The sequence below is a fragment of the Geospiza fortis genome, unplaced genomic scaffold, assembly GCF_000277835.1.
Source record: "Geospiza fortis unplaced genomic scaffold, GeoFor_1.0 scaffold608, whole genome shotgun sequence".
NCBI lineage: Eukaryota > Metazoa > Chordata > Aves > Passeriformes > Thraupidae > Geospiza > Geospiza fortis.
This window is the reverse complement of record NW_005054494.1, coordinates 1,066,901-1,087,679: the sequence shown is the minus strand read 5'-3', so window position 1 is coordinate 1,087,679 and position 20,779 is coordinate 1,066,901. Positions and strand designations below refer to the sequence as shown.

Below are 20,779 nucleotides of genomic sequence, written 5' to 3'. Positions count from 1 at the left end.
ACATGGCTGAGGAGGACAGGCATTGCTGTGAGAGGAAGTCAAAGCTCTGCACTCTCACATGGCTATCTGACCAACTTTCAATGAGACAAACGCCACCAACTCCTCCACGTAAGACCGAGCATTTACCTCCTGCACATGTTTAATTACTCTTTGGTGGCTGCTCCATTCAGAATCGTGCTGACAGGGCTCCATCCAATCCAGCAGCACATTTGAGGGATTATTGCTGATGCTTCACAGACTCATAAAACACCCTGCTCAAAGGAGTTTTGAGTGGCACAACTTCATGCTTTGCTTCCCAGCTGCAGTCTGAAGTTCTACGAAATGTCAATGCTGAGCACAAGCTACTTTCACAAGCAATTAAGATAGACTACATGAATACCTAGCTCAGCCCGCAGGCTACATCAGACTTGCCTTTCAGTTTTGTTCAATTACTTTGCCCTTCTCTTTGGTAAACAGAAATACTTGTTTTCCTTTCTCTCTACCACACACTGCATCTGTTCTCTAAATTCCACCACCCCAACCCACACATGGCAGCCCCTGGACCAGTTTTGCTCTATGTTGAAATCACTTTGGCCAAAGGATTTGAAGATAAAGTATCTAGTGCAGCAAGGTTCCTAAATAAGTGTTACTGCTTAAAAAAAAGTATCTCTGAACTCAGTTGCACCTCAAACGAGTTCAAAAGCACAAATAAGACCTCAAGTCCCCCAATAAAGATGTCTTCAGACAATTTTACTTGCCACAGCACTACAAGCCACTAAGTTCGCTTAAGTTATTGCCATTTCTGCAACTTTATTTCTGAAATCAGCTTTAACAGTATTGAAGTTAAACGATTATATATAGTCTCATCTATAATCTTATGATATCCTGATCTCACCTCTCAACACATCAAGTTCTTCAGCTTAAAACCCACTGGAACAAGAGCAAAGGGGCAGTGGAGGGGAAGGAAGTCCAATATTACACCATGATGCCCTCAAATGCAGAAGCTCATCCGCATGACATGACACTTACCACAACTGTGGAAACACTCAGGCTTCAGACACTGTGGGCACATTCAGTGCCTAAACACTGGAAAAGAACTGCTCCGAGCCCAGTATTTACACCAAACTGCTCTCAGATTTTTTACTACATATTTAACTTCATACATCACTTCTACTCAAACTGAGTAGCAACAATCATCAACTTGATTCTGACAATTCATGCTTTCAGCTACAAAGACGACACAGTTAAAGTTTCCAAGAGACAAAAGAAGTGAAGTAGAACTTTTTGCATAAGCCCAGTTACCTTATGTAAACCGAGGTTTGAATTTCTCTACAAAACCCTGTCAACAGTCATAAAAGAGAAATAGAAGTAGTGCCACGGGATTAACACTTTATGATGACAACACTTGTTTAGAAGACTGGAGATCAGTGTTAAGGTAAGTATCATTGGTGATTTAAGAAGGTTTCATCCCACCTCATGACAAACCTTTCAGGACCATTTGTTATTGTTCAAATTCTCTTTGGGACAGAATAGAATTCACAGAATCATCAGCTTCGAAGAGACCTTCAAGATCATCGAGTCCAACCCAGCCCCAACATCTCAACTAAACCCTGGCACCCAGTGCCACATCCAGGGCTTTTTTTAAACACATCCAGGGATGGGGACTCCACCACCTCCCCGGACAGCCATCCCAGAACTTTATCACTCTTTCTGTGAAAACTTTTTCCTAATATCAAACCTGAATTTCCCTTGACTCAGTTGAAGACTGTGTCCTCTGGTTCTGTCAGTGCTGCCTGGAGAAAGAGACCAGCCCCAGCTGAGCACAGGCACCTTTCAGGAGCTGAGCACAGGCACCTTTCAGGAGCTGTGCAGAGTGATAAGGGCAGCCCTGAGTCTTGTTTTCTCCAGGCTAAACACCCCCAGCTCCCTCAGTTGTTCCTCACAGGGTTTGTGCTCCCAGCCCCCCTCCAGCCTTGTTGCCTCCTCTGGACGCAGTCGAGCCTCTCAACGTCCTTCCCAAACTGAGGCGCCAGAACTGGACACAGCACTCAGGGTGTGCCCTCACCAGTGCCAACTACAGGAAAACAAACCAGCTTTGAGAAACATGGCTTTAATTCCGTGTTTTAGCTGACCCCATGGAGTTACACCCCTGAAGGGAGCCAGCAGAGCGGGGTACTCACGTTGCCCATGTACTCAGAGTTTCAATTCCATGTTTTAGCTGACCCCATGGAGTTACACCCCTGAAGGGAGCCAGCAGAGCGGGGTACTCACGTTGCCCATGTACTCGGAGAGCAGGTCCTGCAGGGCCTGGCGCACAGCGTTGCACTCGGCCACGATGCGCTCGCGGCGGTCGTCGCGCGTGCAGGACGAGTCGGCCATCAGGGCTGCCCTGCTGCTGATGCTCTCCAGCCTCTCCTCCAGGGACGGCCGGAACCGCTCCTCGCTGAACGTCGAGGGGTCCACAATGATTTGTTTCTAGAAAGAGAGAAAGTTCTGCAAATCAGTCACCAGCCCAAGTGATGCCTTAGGATTCAGCTTTTATATTTTTCAAATCCTGTAGTGCTTTAGTGTATAACTCTTGAACTCTTTATACAGTGTTAGCTACTGTCTTCACATTTTGGTCAGAGAGTTCCTCTCTGGGCCTGAAACTCAAGGACATCTCACTGTCTCAGGCCACAAGAGATATAAACTTGGGAGTAAATTACTTCACTACCTGAAACTGTAATTGGAGGATTAATCCCTGATATGTAAATGGACCAAACTTATAATTTCCTGAAAAATTCATGACCATCATCTATCTTGGGTGCAGCCACTCTCTGAGGCTTTTGACTGCCCAAGGTGTATGTATTGAAGGCCTTCAACAAATAGCCACTTTTATTCTCTTAATCTTGTCTTGCCTCTGTTCGGGGTAGCCACTCTAAGGCATCAAAGCAGTGTATTACTGTTAAGTCATGCACACAACCAACACGTAGAGCAACCCCCTGATCAGGCATTAAGAGGCAAACAACACTATTTTGGCACTGAGGAGGATTTTCATGAGTAATTCTGTAAAATTACTAAGAAGTTTCCCAGCAGATTATATTGCTACTCATTTCTTGTACTGCTTTGACAGCTAAACAAAACTTGGCCATAGGAAGCCTTGTTACATGAATGGCAAAAATCAAATGTGCCAGCAAAAATAAGGTTCAAAGTACAGAACTCTTCCTAATGACATGTCAATTTGGACAGGCCTTCACTAGTTAACTTGTCAGATATAATTATCCCATCATGAACAAGAAAACAAACATCCAAAATTAGCTCTATATATTGTGTTCTGTTGCCCTACTTCACAGTCTTTCTTCTCTTCAGTATTAAGCAGGTGAATACAACTGTGTTCTCGAAAATTCTCTAAGTGCAACATCAACATAAAGGTTTCAAACCACACAGAAATCAATTTCTTCATGGCAGAAAATTACCACAGGTTTCTCTTGCCAGAGTGTTAGCAAGCACAGCTCATACCAAGAGACTCAGGGCTGAAACAGCAGCACTGATGCATCTGCTCTCAAGGGACCAACACCACCAGCCATGGAAGCTCCCCAGGAAGAAACTGCACAGTATTTATCACCTTTGAGTCCTTTCAGGTGATTTGTTTAAACAGGTTTGTCATTTAATAAAGAAAAATAATTTGGCCATTTCATGGTCTGGTTGTTTGTTTAGGGTTAGGCTCAGTTAGTTCAGGGGCAGAATTTTTTAATTCTAAAAGAAGATCCAAAGCTTTTTGACATGGGAATTTTTTCAGCCAGTTTGTGTTCAAACTAACCTCAGCAGCCATGTCACAACCACCTCCTTCTGCCAGCCAGCACATTTCATATCCCTACAGAGTAACCACACAGCCATCACAGCAGGATGAGAACATGGCATGTGGTCTCCAACACATTCCCTCCTCCTCCTTCCTGAAACTTTTAGCCATTGGCTAATACAATGGTAGTGTGCTACCACTCCAGAACTGCATCACCAAAAAAGAGATAACAATCAGCTTGTTATCATCTGGTAGCCATTTCATATTTTACCATCACTGGAGTATCTGAGGGCATGTGTGCTCAAAGCCTCTATTACGGGAGTGTAATAACACTCAAGCAGTAGCAGGAAATGAAGTGCAAGGATAACATCTGCCAAGAACCTCAACACATTTGTTTTGTCAGCCTCCTTTGGCAGGGATGAGACAAAGCTATCATGAAGCTGGCCTGCTGATCAGGCACTGCTGCTATTAGAGAGCCTCACAAAGTGGAATTAAAAGCTCAAAAAGCTTCATGTGAACTGCAACACTAAAAAAGTAGTCTGCAGCTGTATATAGTAAAGAGAGAGAGTTTGTAGTTTGCTGTTTATATAGTAAGGAGAGTTTGTATAGTAAAATAGGGTTATACATCAGAAATCCCATTAGCTGTCTTGAGCTGTACAAGCCATTCCACCAATTTGCACTGAATTGCTCCTTCACTGCCAGCCCCTGACACGGTGCTGCTGCTGCAGGGCTGCCTTCCCCTCCCACAGACACCTGTGAGAACCTGCAGCCCATTGGGGCTAACCTGAGGCATACTTTGAAGGCTTACTGAGCATCTGATGGAATTTCAGAAAGGCAAACTCAAAACTGAAATCAGTCACAAAGATCAAGACTGCCATGACATCCTCTTGTTACTCAAGAGATCACAGGGAAAGGCTTCCCATCAGACACAGGGAGAACTCAATCAGAACTTTATCCTGGCAAAATACACATGGCAGAAAGGGAGTAATGAGAGTGGTAAGAGCAAAAAGGAGAAAGTGAGCAAAATCTGGCAAAATCACAACTATTAAATGTCTTTTCAGTGATGGCTTTGCAATATTAAATAAAGTTCTAGAGTAAGTTAGTGCTACAGTGTTTAAAATTCAGAGGCTGAACCAGGTAGACACCGAATTCTGGCTTCAAAAGGAAAGCGATTCAGTAAAAATGCATGGCTGTCCTCAGCAACATGCTGAATGCAAGATAAAGAACATGACAGATCAGTACAACCTATCAGTATGAAATGACTTCATTTCCAACCAAAGATCATATTAAAACTTCCCACTTCATGTTCCTCTCAAGAGGTAGTTTCAGCAATCCCAAATACATGATTCACTTTTAATAAATCACTTCTGTCACCTCCAAGAATACATTACATAAATATATTATGAAATAATCAATTTCAAACAAACCATCTAATGTAGCAGTAGGCTGCTATTTCAGAGCTAGTTTAACTTGACAGCCTTCCATCACCAAGAACCACATATGTAACTTTCTATATTCCATCAACCCTCGTTTGGAAAATGGCTTTTTTAAAAAAGCCTACTTTGCCTACAACTTGCTGCACTTCAGTAGAAAATGATCTTCCAGGCAATACCAATAGAAGCAAGCTGTGGCTAACAGAGCAGGCGAAGGAACAGGAGGGGTTTTGCCCAGCAAGGCTCCGACTCACATCGAAGTTGTTGAGGGCGTAGGCCAGCTCTCCGCCCCCGCCCTGCTGCTGGGCAGCGTCGTCCGAGGCGGTGGCCTGGGCGGCGTTGGAGATGCCGCTGACCGCCTGCTGCAGCTGCTTGTAGATCAGGTCCCTGTTGGCCTTGTAGGCAGCCACGTCGGGGTGCTGCAGGCAGGCCTGGGACGCCGTGTACAGGATGGGCACGTTCTTCTGCAGGATTCCTCTGGCTGCCGCCATCTGATCGCGGTGACCCACATCTTTCAGCTCCTGTTAGGAAAATTAAAGGGGAAAAAAAGCATTTGAGAGCATTGCCCACGTTCAACATCCATGCACTGTCTCCCCGCATCTTCAAAGGACAGGCAGGTTCTTTGCCTCAAATCTGCTCAAATCTGTCTGCTGAGTATTCCTATCCTTAAGGGCTCAACTAATTGCAAAACACGACAGCTTCATAAAGCCAAAAAACAACAACACCGCAGGGCGATTCACAACACCACAATTCAAAATCTGACGTTGGATTTTTGTTCCTCTGCAGCATTGGACCAGCATTTTAGAAGCTGTCTTGTCTTGCACTTGCAGATGAGAAGCAAGATCATCTTTAATTTAAACTCCCAGGCTCACAACCAGAATGTTTTCTTTAATCACACCTAGAAGATGGCATTTACTCTCCTCAAGAGACTCAGGTACTTAATTTCAGAAGAACAAATATATCATCTCATTCAACTTCTTGTTCACCTCCAATGAGACAAAATTAATCCAATGACTGTAATTACCACTAATTCAAGATTAGTGAGCAAGTCCATAAGTCTTTTCCCAAACACTGTGTGCTGTAATTCTCTAAAGCACCATCACCTCTATTTTGGAACAGAGCACCATGATCAGATAAAGCCTCTGAGTCCAGCACAAGCAGTAAGTTTATAAAAGGAGGAACAACCACAGTTATTAGCAGCAGCACCATTTCAAAATTACCTCTTAAATCTAACAAAGAGGCAGTGAAAATGAAGACAAGGACTGCCTTACTGAGAAAAGGGAAAAAAATTCTGTCAGACTCTCTAAAATGAATGGGCAATAGGTGACCTCTGGAAGGTACACACTGAGCTGGGAGGGCACTCCAAGCAGGCACAGAGATTTACAGATTTTGTACAACCACTTCCCATTGTATGGAACAATCCATCACAAAGCAGTTGTAGAGCATTTATTGCATTGCCATCACAACCCTACTCCCATTTACTACAGTCAGATTTGAGATACATAACCAACTGGCAATCCCTTTTTGACTGTACCCAGCTTATTTTCTAAAACAAATCTGTACGAAAAAAAAACCCCAAGCAGTGTCAGAGGTGCATAAGCAGTTCTGGTTTGTACATATCTACAGAACAAAGAGGCAAAAAATGCTCTAAAAGAATTATGCTATTTCTGATAACTTAAACTGCCCACACCTCTGCTTTCTTCTGAAAACTTAACTACTCAAGAATGAGTCACACCAGTGCTGTTCAACAAAACAAATTTCACACGCAATTTAAGGCTAAGCACAAGCTATCCAAACACAGAACATACCCACAACAAACAGGAATTTCAACCCCTCCTCCAATGGGCATTTCAGTGCAAGACCAGTGAGCAGCATCACTCACTTCCTCAGAAGTTGTAGCTGTGCCCAGCCATGGATTTTGCTCCCTGTGCACATGGACATGTTCAGTCCATCTGCATGAACCACAACAGCAACAGGGTCTAGTGGAGAGTGCCCCAGGACTGGGACACATCTCAGCTCCTGTCCTCAAGTGCAGCTCTTGGGCAGCAGCATGCCATTAAAGCACTAAAACACTGACATTTACAAATGCTACTATGAACAAATTCCATCAGAAGCAGCACTCTACAGCCAAGCACACTTTCCTTGTTTACCAGGCAAGCTCACACTTCCTTAGCATGGGAGAGCACAATATAAAGTACTCAGCAATAATGTAAAAAAATAAAGCATTAACAGAACAGGCACTTTCTAAGAGCAACAAGGTATTTTGGAAAAAAAAACCAAGAATTAATATACAGAAGACAATGGCCATACTATACCTGTTGCCTTTTGGCTGCCATGATGTTAAGCTTGTCCACTTCTGGTTTGAGGGCTTTGTACTGGATACCCAAATCCTGCTCTGTGCCGGCATTTCTTAGTTTCAAGATACCATCTTCCACCTAAAGGAATATATATATTCACATATTTTTCCAAGCAATACAGTCCACAGGTCAGGAAGTAGTTCAGAATGTATTTCATGGCAGTCAGAGAAAGCAATCTTCCTCTGCCCCCTGTTATTTTTTCAAGAGAGACACTTTAAAGGCTAATAGGATACAGTGCTTAGCTACTATTTCATAGTCAGCAGCTACCAGAAACAGTCAAGAACACAAATCTGAAAGAGCATGAAGGAGTCAAGGGCCCTGGCAGGGCCAGAGCAGTGGCCAAAGGGCACAAGGAGAGTCCTCAAAGCTCGTTTGCAAAGGAAGACCCAGTACCCAATGTCATTTCACTTCAAATTCTGCACAAACCACTCGCCCACCCTGTTGCCCATGGGAAGGAAAGGCTTCCTCAAACAGTCCACTTTCATTTTTATTTAGCCCACTGAAGCTACTCATCCCTAGCAGCTGCAAAGGAGTACTGGTTATAAGGAAGCCAAATTCTGTAAGATGAAAGGGCTGGCTCTCACCTGCAGCTGCAGACCAGGGCTCAGTTAGTTTTTGTACTAAAAGTTCAGAACAGAGTGCAGCTCAATGTCAAAAGCTACTGACAGTGAGTATAAAAGTGAGTGACACACGCCCACTGCACATTCTGCTGAGAGCAAAAACCCCCAGACCCTCCCCACATTCTGCTGAGAGGGAAACCCCCCAGCCCCCGCCACTGCGGAAGGAAGCTGCTGCCAGTGCACACTCCATGGGGTCACACGGAGTGGGCAGCTGACAGAGCAGCCCCGGCGTGCCAGGCACAGCAGAGCCCCACACTTACAACTTTGAGCTGCACGAGCAGCTTGTAGACGTCGGCCATGTCAGCCAGGATGAGCAGGCGGGTGACGGCGGAGAGCAGGGCGCGTGCCGCCCGCACCATGTTCCCGCGCTTCACCGACGAGCAGGGGTCATCTGCAAACTCCCCCGAGGCGCTCTTCATCAGGTCACCTGCATGGGGGAACAGCAGGGGCTGCCTTCAGCATCACACAGCATCCATCAGCCACTGGAAAGGTTCCTAAGCCAACCTGAGTCTCTAAAACAAAACCTTTGTGAAATATGGCTGACAGTTAATGCTACGTGCAGCTACCTCTGAGTACAGCGACCACATGGCATTGGGGCAGAGGGGTTCGTGCAGAGAGGAAGGGCTGGGAAATCACACTTTGGTCCTTATTTCCATTTGTACAGGTGTTTCAGCATGCCAGAATTCTCTAGAGAGGTGAATTCAGCATGCCTTTACAGGGCTGCAGCTATTTCCCAAGCTCCGATGCTTTCAAAGCCTGAGCAAAAGCTTTGATTTGTGTGCGTGTAGGAGTTAAACAGAAAGCAGCAGAAAGCCCTGTAAACACACAGCGAGCTGCCACAGCTCCTGGGACCGTAAACAACTCGGAGCGATGACCTGGCTGGATATGCCCTGGTTGGAATTCAAAGCCAGGCAGCGCTTCGTAAAACGCTTCAACATTTCATAGCCTGTGGGGCTGCATCTGCTGCAGGAGCAAAGAATTTGGGTTTCAGATGCTAACAATGCCATTGGTTAACTATGAAAAGCAAAGGCCACTTTGCACAGCTAGAGCAATTCCTCCAGAAGGCATTCACAAAGCATGAAAGTAATGCCTGCATATAATCAGAGGAGTAAATTTTGGATTTCTCCCTCACTTTTTGGGCCAGCTTCCAGTACCACAGTTCCTACACAACAGTACGTTTTGGAATCCACATTGTTATCCTTGGATCTCTCCGCATCTGAGAAACACTGAGAGAACAGCTAGGACGTAGTTTAGAAAATGGCAGGGCCTCAGGGTCAGGGATTTGCAGGCAGCAAGAGATGACCAGAAAGCAGATGATAGGTGCTGTTTCAGAGGCTTCCCAAAAACCTGTATGAAAAAGTGTCCATGTGGCCAAATGCCAAAATAAAAATAGCCTCTCTCAGATGAGACTAAAAAACCTCCACCAGCACTTGACAAGTGACAGCTGACAGTGAGTCCCATGGAGCCCCCCACACCAAGCAGGGTAAGGGCTGCACCAAAATCTCTGCCTGATGCGGTCCCAGGAGGCTCCACTTATTTAACAGCTTATTTTTAACTGCTCAGAAATCCCAACAGCTGGAGAGCCTGTTAACCATCCCCATACACTGTATCTTGCCCAGGAAGTTTTCCCCACCCAGGCACTCTACACCTTCACAGCTAAATTCAGCCCAAGCACAGCTGCCAGCCTGCCCAAGCAACCACACCAAGATACTCGACTTTGTTCAAACGCTCCCCCCTATGTAACACCCTTCCATCATCTTAAATAATACAACCAAGAGTGCCACATAACATTTTAAGATAAAAATATGCTACTTCTGTACTGGGACACAGCAAAAAAGTTTCTGTCCAAGTACAGGCCAGCTCTGAGTATCAACCCAAAGGTATCCCCTGCCCAGCTGTGGGGAACACAACTCATTACTTTAACAGGGGTTAAGAACTCCAGATTTTCAGATGGGTGAGAGATGATGTACCACCAATGCTGTGAGCTTCAAACAGCCAGGAGATTATAAAACCCCAACACGGCTGACATGAGCCTTTCTTTATTCCTTCTGGAACAGTCTAATAACAAAAGTCACCACCACAAGTATGAAATACATTGACAACCTCAAGATTTAAGGGTATATATTTACAAGAGCATGAAGCAACACAATAAAAGGGAATGGCTTCAGAGTAGGGTTAGATGGGATATTGGGAGGGAATTCCTCCCTGGGAGGGTGGGCAGGCCCTGGCACAGGGTGCCCAGAGAAGCTGTGGCTGCCCCTGGATCCCCGGAAGTATGCAAGGCCAGGCTGGACATTGGGGCACCCTGGAATAGTGGAAGGTCCCCCTGCCATGGCAGGGGGTGGGACTGGATGGATTTAAGGTCCCTTCCAATCCAGGCCATTCTGTGATATGCCAGAACTAAAACAGAGTACAAATATTTCCTTCCTTATTTACTTATATATAAAACTCCCACATTTTCAATTCCCAAATTATTGTTTTCATTTATTTTCTATTTAAAACAACTTATTGAAAAGGCCACTTGCTTCACGTGAATCTCAGAAATTGCTAACAAAGTTAAAAGCCAAAATTATCCTCTACTCAGCTCTTAAATTGCAACCTTTCAAGCCAGTCCTAAAATAAAATGCTATTCCCTTTTATTTTAACATGAGATTTTAAAAGATTTAGTGAGTTTCAAACAGCTTGTCAGGGTGTCAAAAGATAACCAGCTTCCCAAAATTAAAAGCAGATTATATTTAAAGTTGTTGCATATATATACATTTCTGCCAATTAAGGGAAGCTGACTTTCAGGATTCTTTTATAAAGGGAAACCACCCAGGGGTAGTTCTTTTAGCTGGATTCAAAGGGCAAGACAGCACTCTGGCCTGGCCTCAATTGGCAGGTACTGCATAGTGTGCGCACATCAGCAGTTCCAAGGGGATCCAGCACAATCTTCCCTTTTTCAACACTGAACACAGGTAACACAACCACTCTGGAAGAAGGATTTTAAGGGTTAAAGTAACACAGTGGAGAAGATTGCAACCGTGAGACACAGATTATAAAGCTGGTACAAATTCTTGCATGACTAGTCTGTTTTTCCAATATAACCTTAGATCTTCATTAGATATTAGAAGGGAAAGAAAATAAAACAGAGTTGAGAAAAGAAGAGGCAACAGTAGCCATCCTGTGATCATGTCAATAAAGCACTAAGAATTCACTTAAATTTAGTAGAACAAAGCCCATTTTAGAAATGGTCAGACCCCAATCTATCAAAAGAAAATTCCCATTTTCTAGTCTCTTTCCCCCATGCCCACAGGGTGTGACAATACTTCCAGGCAGCACCATTAACCCTGCTCCCAGTGTGGAACAGGATGACCGTGGACAGAACTTGCTCCACACCACAGCCAGGAGGGCACAGCAGCAGGCAGGCCAGGCCAGGCAGGGACAGCCAGGGCACCCTGGCACTGCTGCTCCTCTGCCAAACTGGGCATTCGTGCCCACACATCACCTCCTACCCTGCAGCACTTCGGCTCAGAGCTGGCGCCAGGCTGCTTTGCCAGCAGTGCCACCAGGCCATTCCCTCCTGCTCACAGCACCCCCGCACTTCCCCAGAGATTGCCATTCCCCACCAAATGAAGGCAAGCAGGAAATCAGAGTTTCAAGTCTCTACTACTCTGGATACTGAAGTCCTGTCTCCCCAGTAAAGCCACCTTCAACACCCACCAGCAGGGTCACAGCAGGCTGTCCTGGCTTTCTACTCTAAAGGATGAGGCCCCACACCACCTTTTGCCACATCAACACAGGAGTTGATACTTATGGCAACAAAAGCTTCTGATAATTCCTTAATCTTGCCTTTAATTAAATCCATATACTGCCTACAACACTTTTACAAGTTGCCAACAGCCACCTCAGAGCTCCCTCAGGTTATGGTTTTTCAAAGTGGCACACTCTTAAAGCTTTGTTGCAGGAAACCACCTGAACTCATTGTACCTTTCTAAGAAATTTCACTAACTGGTCACAACAGAATTCTGAAGTTGAATTTTCCAAGAATTCAGTATTAACTTCAAGATCTTCCACAGCTGGCCTCCTCCTGCTCCTTGGAAATCCTTAAGCCAGACATCCTCCATGATGTACAGTTGAAGAAACTGTTTTCCCCTTTCATAATTCATCTCACTGTTCAGTTTTGAAGAACCCTTCACTTAGAAGAACAAAGCAGAAGGACAAAGAGCTGAATCAGTTGGTTCATTCCCCTGCATTTGCAACCTGAGCCATCAAAGCATTCATTCCTTCTCTTACCTCAAACCTATACACAGGCTTAGACTTTTTAATGTTAAGTGTTAATTTTTGGTCTGTTATGTGAAGTTGCCATAGAAGACAACAACAGGAGAGCACAGTGAATTCCCTGGATGCCCATGCTCACATGCAGATACAGAAACAGAGCGCTGTAGCCATTCCAGGGAATCAGGAACAGCCTTGCCAGTCTGACCCAAAAGAAATCTCCCTCTTGAGCCCAGTTTGGAAGCTGCTTCAGTGCCAAGCACCTGGGTAAGGGACTGGCTGAAGTTCCAAAACACCTCCCAACAGCACCAGAGGAGCTGGGCAGGACCAGTGCTGCACCTTCTGTTACCCAGCAAACCTCTGATGGCAGAAATGCCTGTAACAAACACTACAGCAATGCCAAAATTCAAGATGTTCGCAGGCTTTCCAAATACCAAGTCTTTTCAATAACCACAGCAGGATCTATTCTGAAAAACACTTTGATTCTTTATCTCCACTTTTCTGCTCAAAACCTTAAAAAGTTTCATTACTTTATAAGGAATCAAAAGTACAAAGCTTTAAAGGGCCAGGAATCTTACTGTATGATATTTCATTAACTTGCTTGCTGTAATTTATTCTTCCATTGCAAAAAACAAGAAGACTTTGAAGATCCACTTACATTGATTTAGTAGGCAGCCATGCTATTATTCATTCAAAATAGCTCTTTTCAGTTCTTTGTTTTTACCCCCAGCAAATGGGATTTTATGAACAAGCATGCTCACTAAAATCATGTACTCTCTCAATCTTCTGCTCGCTAGGCTAAAAAAATTTTTTTTTAATTTTCTCTGATGAGACAAGTTATCTATTGTCCTAATCATCTTCATAATCCCTGTCTACATTCATTCATCTTTTTTTATTATGGTAACTAAACCACTCCCTACTCTAAATAGAGGCATTATTAATGCTATTTTCCTGTCCTCTACTGAAGATTAATTGTGCTCTATATCCATAATCCCACTGCCAGCTCATCATCACCCTGCTGCTGACCACAACACCCAAAGTCTACTCTCCACTCATGCCCCTGTTGCAAAAGATTTGCTGAGCACACGTACAGGCTTTGCATCCCACTTTCCTTGTTCCTCCAGTTCACAGATTCAACTGGTCTGACACAGTATGGGGAGCCTCCTGAGGTGAACAGAGTGTACACAACCACATGCCTTGGGAGGTTGTATCTCCCTGCTGTTACTAGCACTGCTGAGAACTGCAATCCTCCTGGGCACTGGCAGCAATAACCCTTCCCTCTGTTCTAGCTCATTTTTCACCACTTGCTTGTCCTTTCCTCAAAGGCTGGTTTGACTTTAAATTTCCTCACCAAGAGCTGCTCTGTTAAACCGGGCCAAACACTGGCCCTGTGATGGGGCACAGCTTTGACCCTGGGTTGTGCTGCAGTGGTGTCCCCACAGAGCATGTTGGGCACCACCTGTGTCCAGGAGATTCACTGCAGTTTGACCACCCAGCAGCCTGAGGAAACAGGCACAGCCACCCCTTCTACACCAGAATCCACACACGCTGCAAACAGCAAAAAGGGAGGAAGAAGTGAAGCAACATTAAGATGGGAAGTAATTTCACTCCAGCACCTCTCAGTTAGGAACTTCACCCCCTCTGTCAAAGCCAACAGAGCAGGGAGGTTTTGGCATCAAGCCTATGTGTAGTCTCAGAACCAAGAAGGAGCCAAGAAACATGGGAAAGGGTCATCTGGAAGGTTTTTTGTCAGTCTCTTCCTCCTCCCAGCCTCTCACTGCAATATTCAGCTACAAATCCAGCTCAGGGAAGTTCTCAATCCCAAGGGCTGAGTAGAGCTCCCTCTCTCACCAGCACCACTGAACCATTTGGAGGCACCCACAGATGAGCACTAACTCTCAACTGAGCAGCAGTCGAGCACCAACAATTAAAGCCTGGAGTCAAAGGGGGCTCTCCTGCTGTTTGTTGTTAAATTAAGCCAACTCAATTAGCCCCTTATATTGCAGCCTTCTTACCTTGATCTTTCTTTGGTCTATCAGCCAGGCTCATCCAGAACTTAGAACCATTTCCAACTAATATTTCACCACTCTGCAACTTCAGCTACAAACAAGTAATTAATGCTAATGAGTTTTCCCCTTTTTGCAGCAGCAGCCGTCACCATTAATACCAGTTGACTGGGTTTCACTGAAGCATAGAAAAGACTCATGACTGGAAGAATGATAAATGATTTATGAGCAACAATATTTACTAGTGCATATTTTAGAGTAAGTCAGCTCCATAGGCTTTTCTTGCAGGTCTGCTCCAAGAAAGTAAAAAAGAAAATTATAAAAATCAACATTAGATGTGAGGAAGGAAGCCTGGAATATTTAATCAAGGTCTTCACATTCTGTTTGGTGTTGTTTACGTTTCACATATTCAAGAAACACGTCTCTGTTGAGTCAACACTTGGCTCTTCCTCCTACAGTGCTGGTCTGTATACAGTCAGATATTGAAGAAGTTATTGACATATTTCAGATGTAGTCCCATAAAATTCAGAGCTGCAGGGAGCACATTCACTTTTGAGCCTAAACTGAGTTTTTAAATGCTCTTCAAAGAATTAGCCCTTCTGCTTCTCTTCTTAATCTCTGCTTGGGCCATCCAATTTCCAGACCTATCCAGTTACATTACTGCTCAGGGATGCCAGCCAGGCAAGCTGAGAACCCACAAGTTGAGAGGCACAGTCATTAGAAAGAGCAGCAAAGGGAAATGGGAATGGTTCCACTTGCTCTGAAGAGCCACAGTTTGAGAGGCCACCAGATCCACACTCTTACCTTGCTTGCGAACATCTTCCACAGCCGCCACCAGCTCCTCCTTCAGGAACTGGCTCTCCTTTGCAATTTTGTCTCCTTTCTCCAGGAAATTCTCTGTTGCTTGTTCAACTGAAGCAGCCAAGACATGAGCCTTTTTAGAACGGCCTCGCTTTTTATTGGAGGGACCCTTGTTGCTGGTGTTAACCAGTGTTGTTACCTAAAGGAACAGATGGAAGGGAAAAAAGCCAACATCAAATTTAATATTTAGCCATTTGATAGTAAGGTCACATGTATTTTTTTTTTCTAGACAGTGTATTGCTAATACCTGCACTATTGCCAGCTCCAAAAGTTAACCTAATGACTGTTTTCCACATTTAAACACTACCATGCCTCTTGATTCTTTAGATGAGCAAAATAAATGCAACTAAACAGCTCAAAGATTTCTCTTACCAGCAGCACTCCTCAAAAGTTGATTTTAAGAATGGAGATCTATTTGTATTTTTGATAAACTGCAGTCTCAGTAACAGGCCAGAGCTCTTTGGCACCACATAAAAGAAAGCAAGGTGGGGATAATTAGTTTGGGATAACTCTCCAGTCATAAGAGATCCCAGAAAAGACTGAAGTCTGTGCCAGTAGAAATGTAGAGACACAGTATCTTTTCAGTCCAAACAGTGCTATAGCCAAAGGGCTGAAAGCAGAGCAAAGGACTTGGTAGAGCTCATTATTTCCCTAAAAAAAACCCCAACTGAACTCTCACAATCATCCTGCAATCAACAAATATTGCCAAAATATTTCCAAGCTCTCCATCTTAGACTGAAACCCTGCTGGGAGCAGAGTCATCACCAGAGGCCAGGAGACCCCCAGGTACTCCCTGAGCTCAGGATCAGGATCCATCCCCTTGTATGTCACAAAATCCAAACACACTTCTCCATTTGCCTTATTCTTTCCTCTCCTTTTTGGAAAGCCTCGGAAAACGCACACAAAGCTGCTTCAGAGGGACATTAAATTACAACACTAAAAAAATTACTACTCTGGAAAGCCCAAGGACTGCTGACATAAAGGTCCTCAGAGCTGAATTCATCTTCCCAGCTGGCTGATGCAGAGAGGGAAAGCCTTCAGCTGGGAATATCATGGTTGGTTAATGGGGAGCATTTGTACTGGGTACTCTCAGTTCATCGTGTTCTACAAATAAAGAACAAGTTGCAACAAGGCAATTTGCTCCAGTTCCCTCTGTATTTTGCCAGTCACATCATTCAGAAAACTGGGGATTGCCAGTACAGCCTGTTGTGCTTATTCCTTGAGGACTAAGTTACAGACACTGCACTGGGTGAAAAAGATCCTGTGAATGAGTTTGCTCAGTTAAGTTTGCCAAATTAGGACAATTTCTCTTAAGCAAAGACTCCATCAGTAACTTCAGCTAAAAAGCCTCATCAGTTGGATAACTGCCCACCCAAGGACCCAGAGGGAACAAGTCACAGGTACAGACAGCAGTTTGGTGACTAAAGGGGATAATACTGGAAACAAAACTTGATCATTCCCATGTGTGCTTAGCAGGAATTGTGTCCAGCTCATTCTGTCATTTAGAAATTTCATATTCCAGGAAAACAATGCTGAAGACAACAAGTGAACTGTCTCCTGTGTACCTTCTCTTCCAGACCTCCTAGAAAGTCTCTTCCAAGAATTTCCAAAACACCCAATACACACAGTTCCCATTTACAAGACTTACTCCAGCCTTCCTGTGCTCTTCAGTGCTTTCCACAGCAGCATATACACCACACAGAAAGAAGCTTTTATTCACAAATCCAGCACAAAGTATAGGCATGGAACATTATTTCAATCAGAAGTGCAGAAATGCATGTCAGTAACCACTGTGTCTTAGCAGGTGCTGAAGCAGCACAGTCTCCCTGGACTCATGGCCAGGGAAACTGAGCAATGAAACTGAGCAAAGAAACTACTTGTAGACTTTTTTCTTTTTAGTTTGTACACCTAGAATTTAAGTTTTGTGACTTAATTAAAACACTAAATCAGGTAATCATGTTTGTGACTGGTTTTTTTGCCCCATCTTTTTCCTACCTGTGTAACAAGAGGCTCGAGCAGCCTTTCAACTGCCAGTGTCCTTATCTCCAGGCTTTTGGGGTCCCATTTGAAGTTCACGTTGGCTGCAGTGACAGCAGTCATTTCTGCCAGAAGAAAAGAGCTACATTAATACAATTTATTGTAATGCATCTTAAAAATAAATTAAAATGCAACCTGTTAAACACAAAACATCCACTTAGTGTAAGTGGAAGTTACAGCATCTCCAGAAACATCAGTTTTGATTCAAATGGTATGAGTTTGAGAAAATGTTATTGCATTATACAGATATTACCTGCACATTTTGGTTAGAAAAGAAAACCAAAAGCAAATAAACCCACACACAAACCTACCCAAAGCCACACTGTTTTATCAGAGCAATGACAAGATCAGCAGTGCCTGGGCCACTCACTGGTGGTCCCTGAGCAATGAAGAAGCACCACAGGTAGTGGGGGGCACTTTGCCCATGAAGCTAGGTGCCCCCTGCCCAATTTGCACCACCTCCCTTCCAGAGCCAGCTCTCAGACACAGCCCAAGCCTGGGGGAGCAGAAGGAAGCCCCTGACTTCAGCAGCTCTGGATGCTGCCCACCTCCTCAGCTCCACCACCAGCCACTGCCCAAAGGCTCTACCAGAGCAGGAGCCAGGTTTAACCCAACCCACACACCCTCCCCCTTCACCCAGTTCACCTTTGGGGAATACAAAGGTAAAAGAGTGAATATAAGCCTCACAAAGCCAGAAAATCCAGCTGGTTCATACTTAACAGCTTACATATCTATTACACTTCTCCTTAACATTTGCATAGGAGGGAAAAGCAGATTTGCATGAAGAGATCTGTTCAAAGCTGTCACTGAGCCGTTCCTTCCCGTTACAGTTTTATATCAACATCCCAATGGAACAGCAAACATACTTATGGGAAAAGTTGAGTGAAACTACTAAAATAGCTCTGCTGTTGAGACCAGCAGCCTAAAAAAATAGAACTAAAAATAAGGAACTACAACAAATCATTGGATTAACACTGTGATGCTGCACATTACAACAAAAGAATAAAGTGAACAATAATTTCAGTTAAAAAATTGATTTAAAGTACTGGAAATACATGAAACCAATTCATGTCACTTCAGACATAATAGATTCTAGCTCTTCCTGCTTTGGGCTGACCTCAAAATTCAAGATTAGACTAAACCTACATTTGTAACTCTTTATTTTTAAAAAAGTCAGGAAGATAAATAGATTTCCTAAATCTCTGTCCACCCATCTTCCTAAACACCTACTGTTGAGATAATTTTAAAGCTTATTTGCTGATATTTTTAATCTTCTCTGGCCAGGGCATTGCCTGCACAGCATCTCAGCAGTCACGTTGCTCTGACAGCACCAGATGTCCCCAAGCTGCCAGACGAGCACAACATCCCGTTATTTTTAAAAAGCAGGAGGCAAGGCACTAATTTTGGTAACCAACAATGTTTACAACATGTACCAACAACCAACTGCTCTCTCCTGACCCCAACAGCTAATTGTGCACAGGAGGGTTGCTCGTTTCCCAGGGCAGAATGAAAGCTCTGGGGCACTGGAGGAGCTCAGCCAGGGCTCAGGGCTGCTCCCCAGCCATCCCAGGGCTCCCACACCACGGGCACCAGAGCAGAGATTGAGAACTCACTCCAGCACTGTTGACCAAAGCTGACACACTGAAGTACAGCTTCACAAGGTGCAAGGCAGGAATATTCACCCAGCCGCATTCAGCTCTCCACTACACCCACACTCCAAGTGCCCACACTGCTGGGAGAAAAAAACTTAAAAAGCTGAAAGCTTAAAAAGAGAGAGACTAGAATGAGCCCACTGGAGGCTGGCATACACGAAACCCTTCTGACGGTTTGCACTGAAAAGGCAGTGAGTGCAGGGGAAGGCTCCCAGCTCCAGAGCACAAGCCAGGCCACAGCTCCAGAGCCCCCAAGGAGCCACAGGATGGTGGAAGGTGGTCATCTCCTGTCCTCATCTACCTCTGATAGGAACCACTAGGCACTGTGAACTCACGAATTAACCTTCTCTCCCAATCACCCCCTCTTTTTATTTCACTCACCTACTGGCTTGTGCCACAGCTGGCACAGGGCATGCTGTGAAATGCCCCTCTCCCCCAGGCAGCTTCCCACCCCTCACAAGGAATTTCACTGATTTATTCCCTCCCCATTAGCTCAGCACAAATGCTTCCTACGTAAGAAGCCAAGAAAAATGCACTGACAACCTTTGTGGTTTCTGAGAAACAGAGCCAGGGCTCTGGAAAGCCCAGCAGGTTTCTAAAGAAAGGCTTTTTCTATGTAGTTAATGCTGTTACACCTCTTGCAGAAACAATGTGCAGGACGAGGTAACCATGAGAAGATACACTAATTGTATTAGTAGGATAATAAAGGCAATTCATCTGAAAACACGTTAGTACGATAGTTCATGAACTGGCCAAAAGTAATGGTCTATAAAAACCACTTAGTAGCAGCGCTATTGAAATTTATCTAAAGAGCAAAGCTTGGTATCAAATAGCCTGTTTGGTAGCAAGGGCTTGGATATCATTTGTACATTACAATAAATATGTTTATTCAATTAAATTAAACCTGTGGAGAACACAGGAACAGGCTATAGGTTACTAACACATGGGTGAGATGGATTTAGAGGATAAAAGGACAACTGCCAGGGCCATGGTATAGCATGGCTGTGACTCCCCCTAGTTCTCTGGAATTTGCCTTTTCCCTGTGACTGCTCAAGCTCTTCCCTCAGTGAATTCAAATATGGAACAGGTAGCAAACCACCTCATGGGATACTGGAGCAGAGTGCTTAATCCTTGGCTCCTGGAGAGCGTGCCACAACCCTCACTGCAGTCACTCCAACACCTACAGGGCAAGAGGACATCCTCTGGAAGAGGAACCCGCAGCAGAGCAGTGCAGCACTGGTTTGACAGCTAGGACAGCCCAACTGACATGGAACGTGTTCTCCATGCCCCAGCCCCACTAATTTCAGGACAAAGCAGCACGGGCCACATGGCAGAAGAGTGAGCGGCGCTGAATCTCAAGTGCAGGAATATATAGAACAACACCACTGCACAGGGAGTTGTGGTTGCCCAGCCTGTGGTTTCATAAGCAGCAGAAAAGCTGCTTAAGGACCAATGTTCATCCTCCCACACCCCTCCAGGAACTCATTCCCGTTTGCACATCACACCCCCTCCGTACTGGCACAGCTTTCCCCACGCCTGAGCGATTAACCAGATGGGGAAGGACTGATTTGGCTGAAGGGAAAGAAATCCATTTTTGCAAGGTGGGCTGAGATGCCCATCTGGCTCCCTGTGCCACCACACACACCACTATGGCAAGGGGAGATGGCACCATCAGCTGGCACCCTTGGCAAAGCCACTGCAGTGGGAACACAGGGCAAAGCTGGGTGCCACAGCCAAGCTGAGCCAGGAGCCACTGAAAACTGAGAATCAAGCGGAGCTTCTGCAGGGAGCAGGACTGC

General features: G+C 44.8%; 1 protein-coding gene across 1 annotated transcript in view; it reads right to left on the bottom strand.

The window, feature by feature from the left end:
* Window positions 1-18,962, bottom strand: part of CTNNA1 (catenin alpha 1) — a 101,482-nt gene extending 82,520 nt beyond the window's left edge. The window contains exons 1-7 of the mRNA XM_005428629.2: window positions 18,942-18,962; window positions 17,287-17,393; window positions 15,235-15,430; window positions 8,428-8,594; window positions 7,506-7,625; window positions 5,445-5,711; window positions 2,251-2,454 (exon numbers count right to left, since the gene is read on the bottom strand). Of these exons, the coding sequence (XP_005428686.1) occupies window positions 2,251-2,454; window positions 5,445-5,711; window positions 7,506-7,625; window positions 8,428-8,594; window positions 15,235-15,430; window positions 17,287-17,391 (1,059 nt within the window). The 5' untranslated portion in view covers window positions 17,392-17,393; window positions 18,942-18,962. The remainder of the gene's footprint in view (window positions 1-2,250; window positions 2,455-5,444; window positions 5,712-7,505; window positions 7,626-8,427; window positions 8,595-15,234; window positions 15,431-17,286; window positions 17,394-18,941) is intronic.
* Window positions 18,963-20,779: the final 1,817 nt, after the last annotated feature.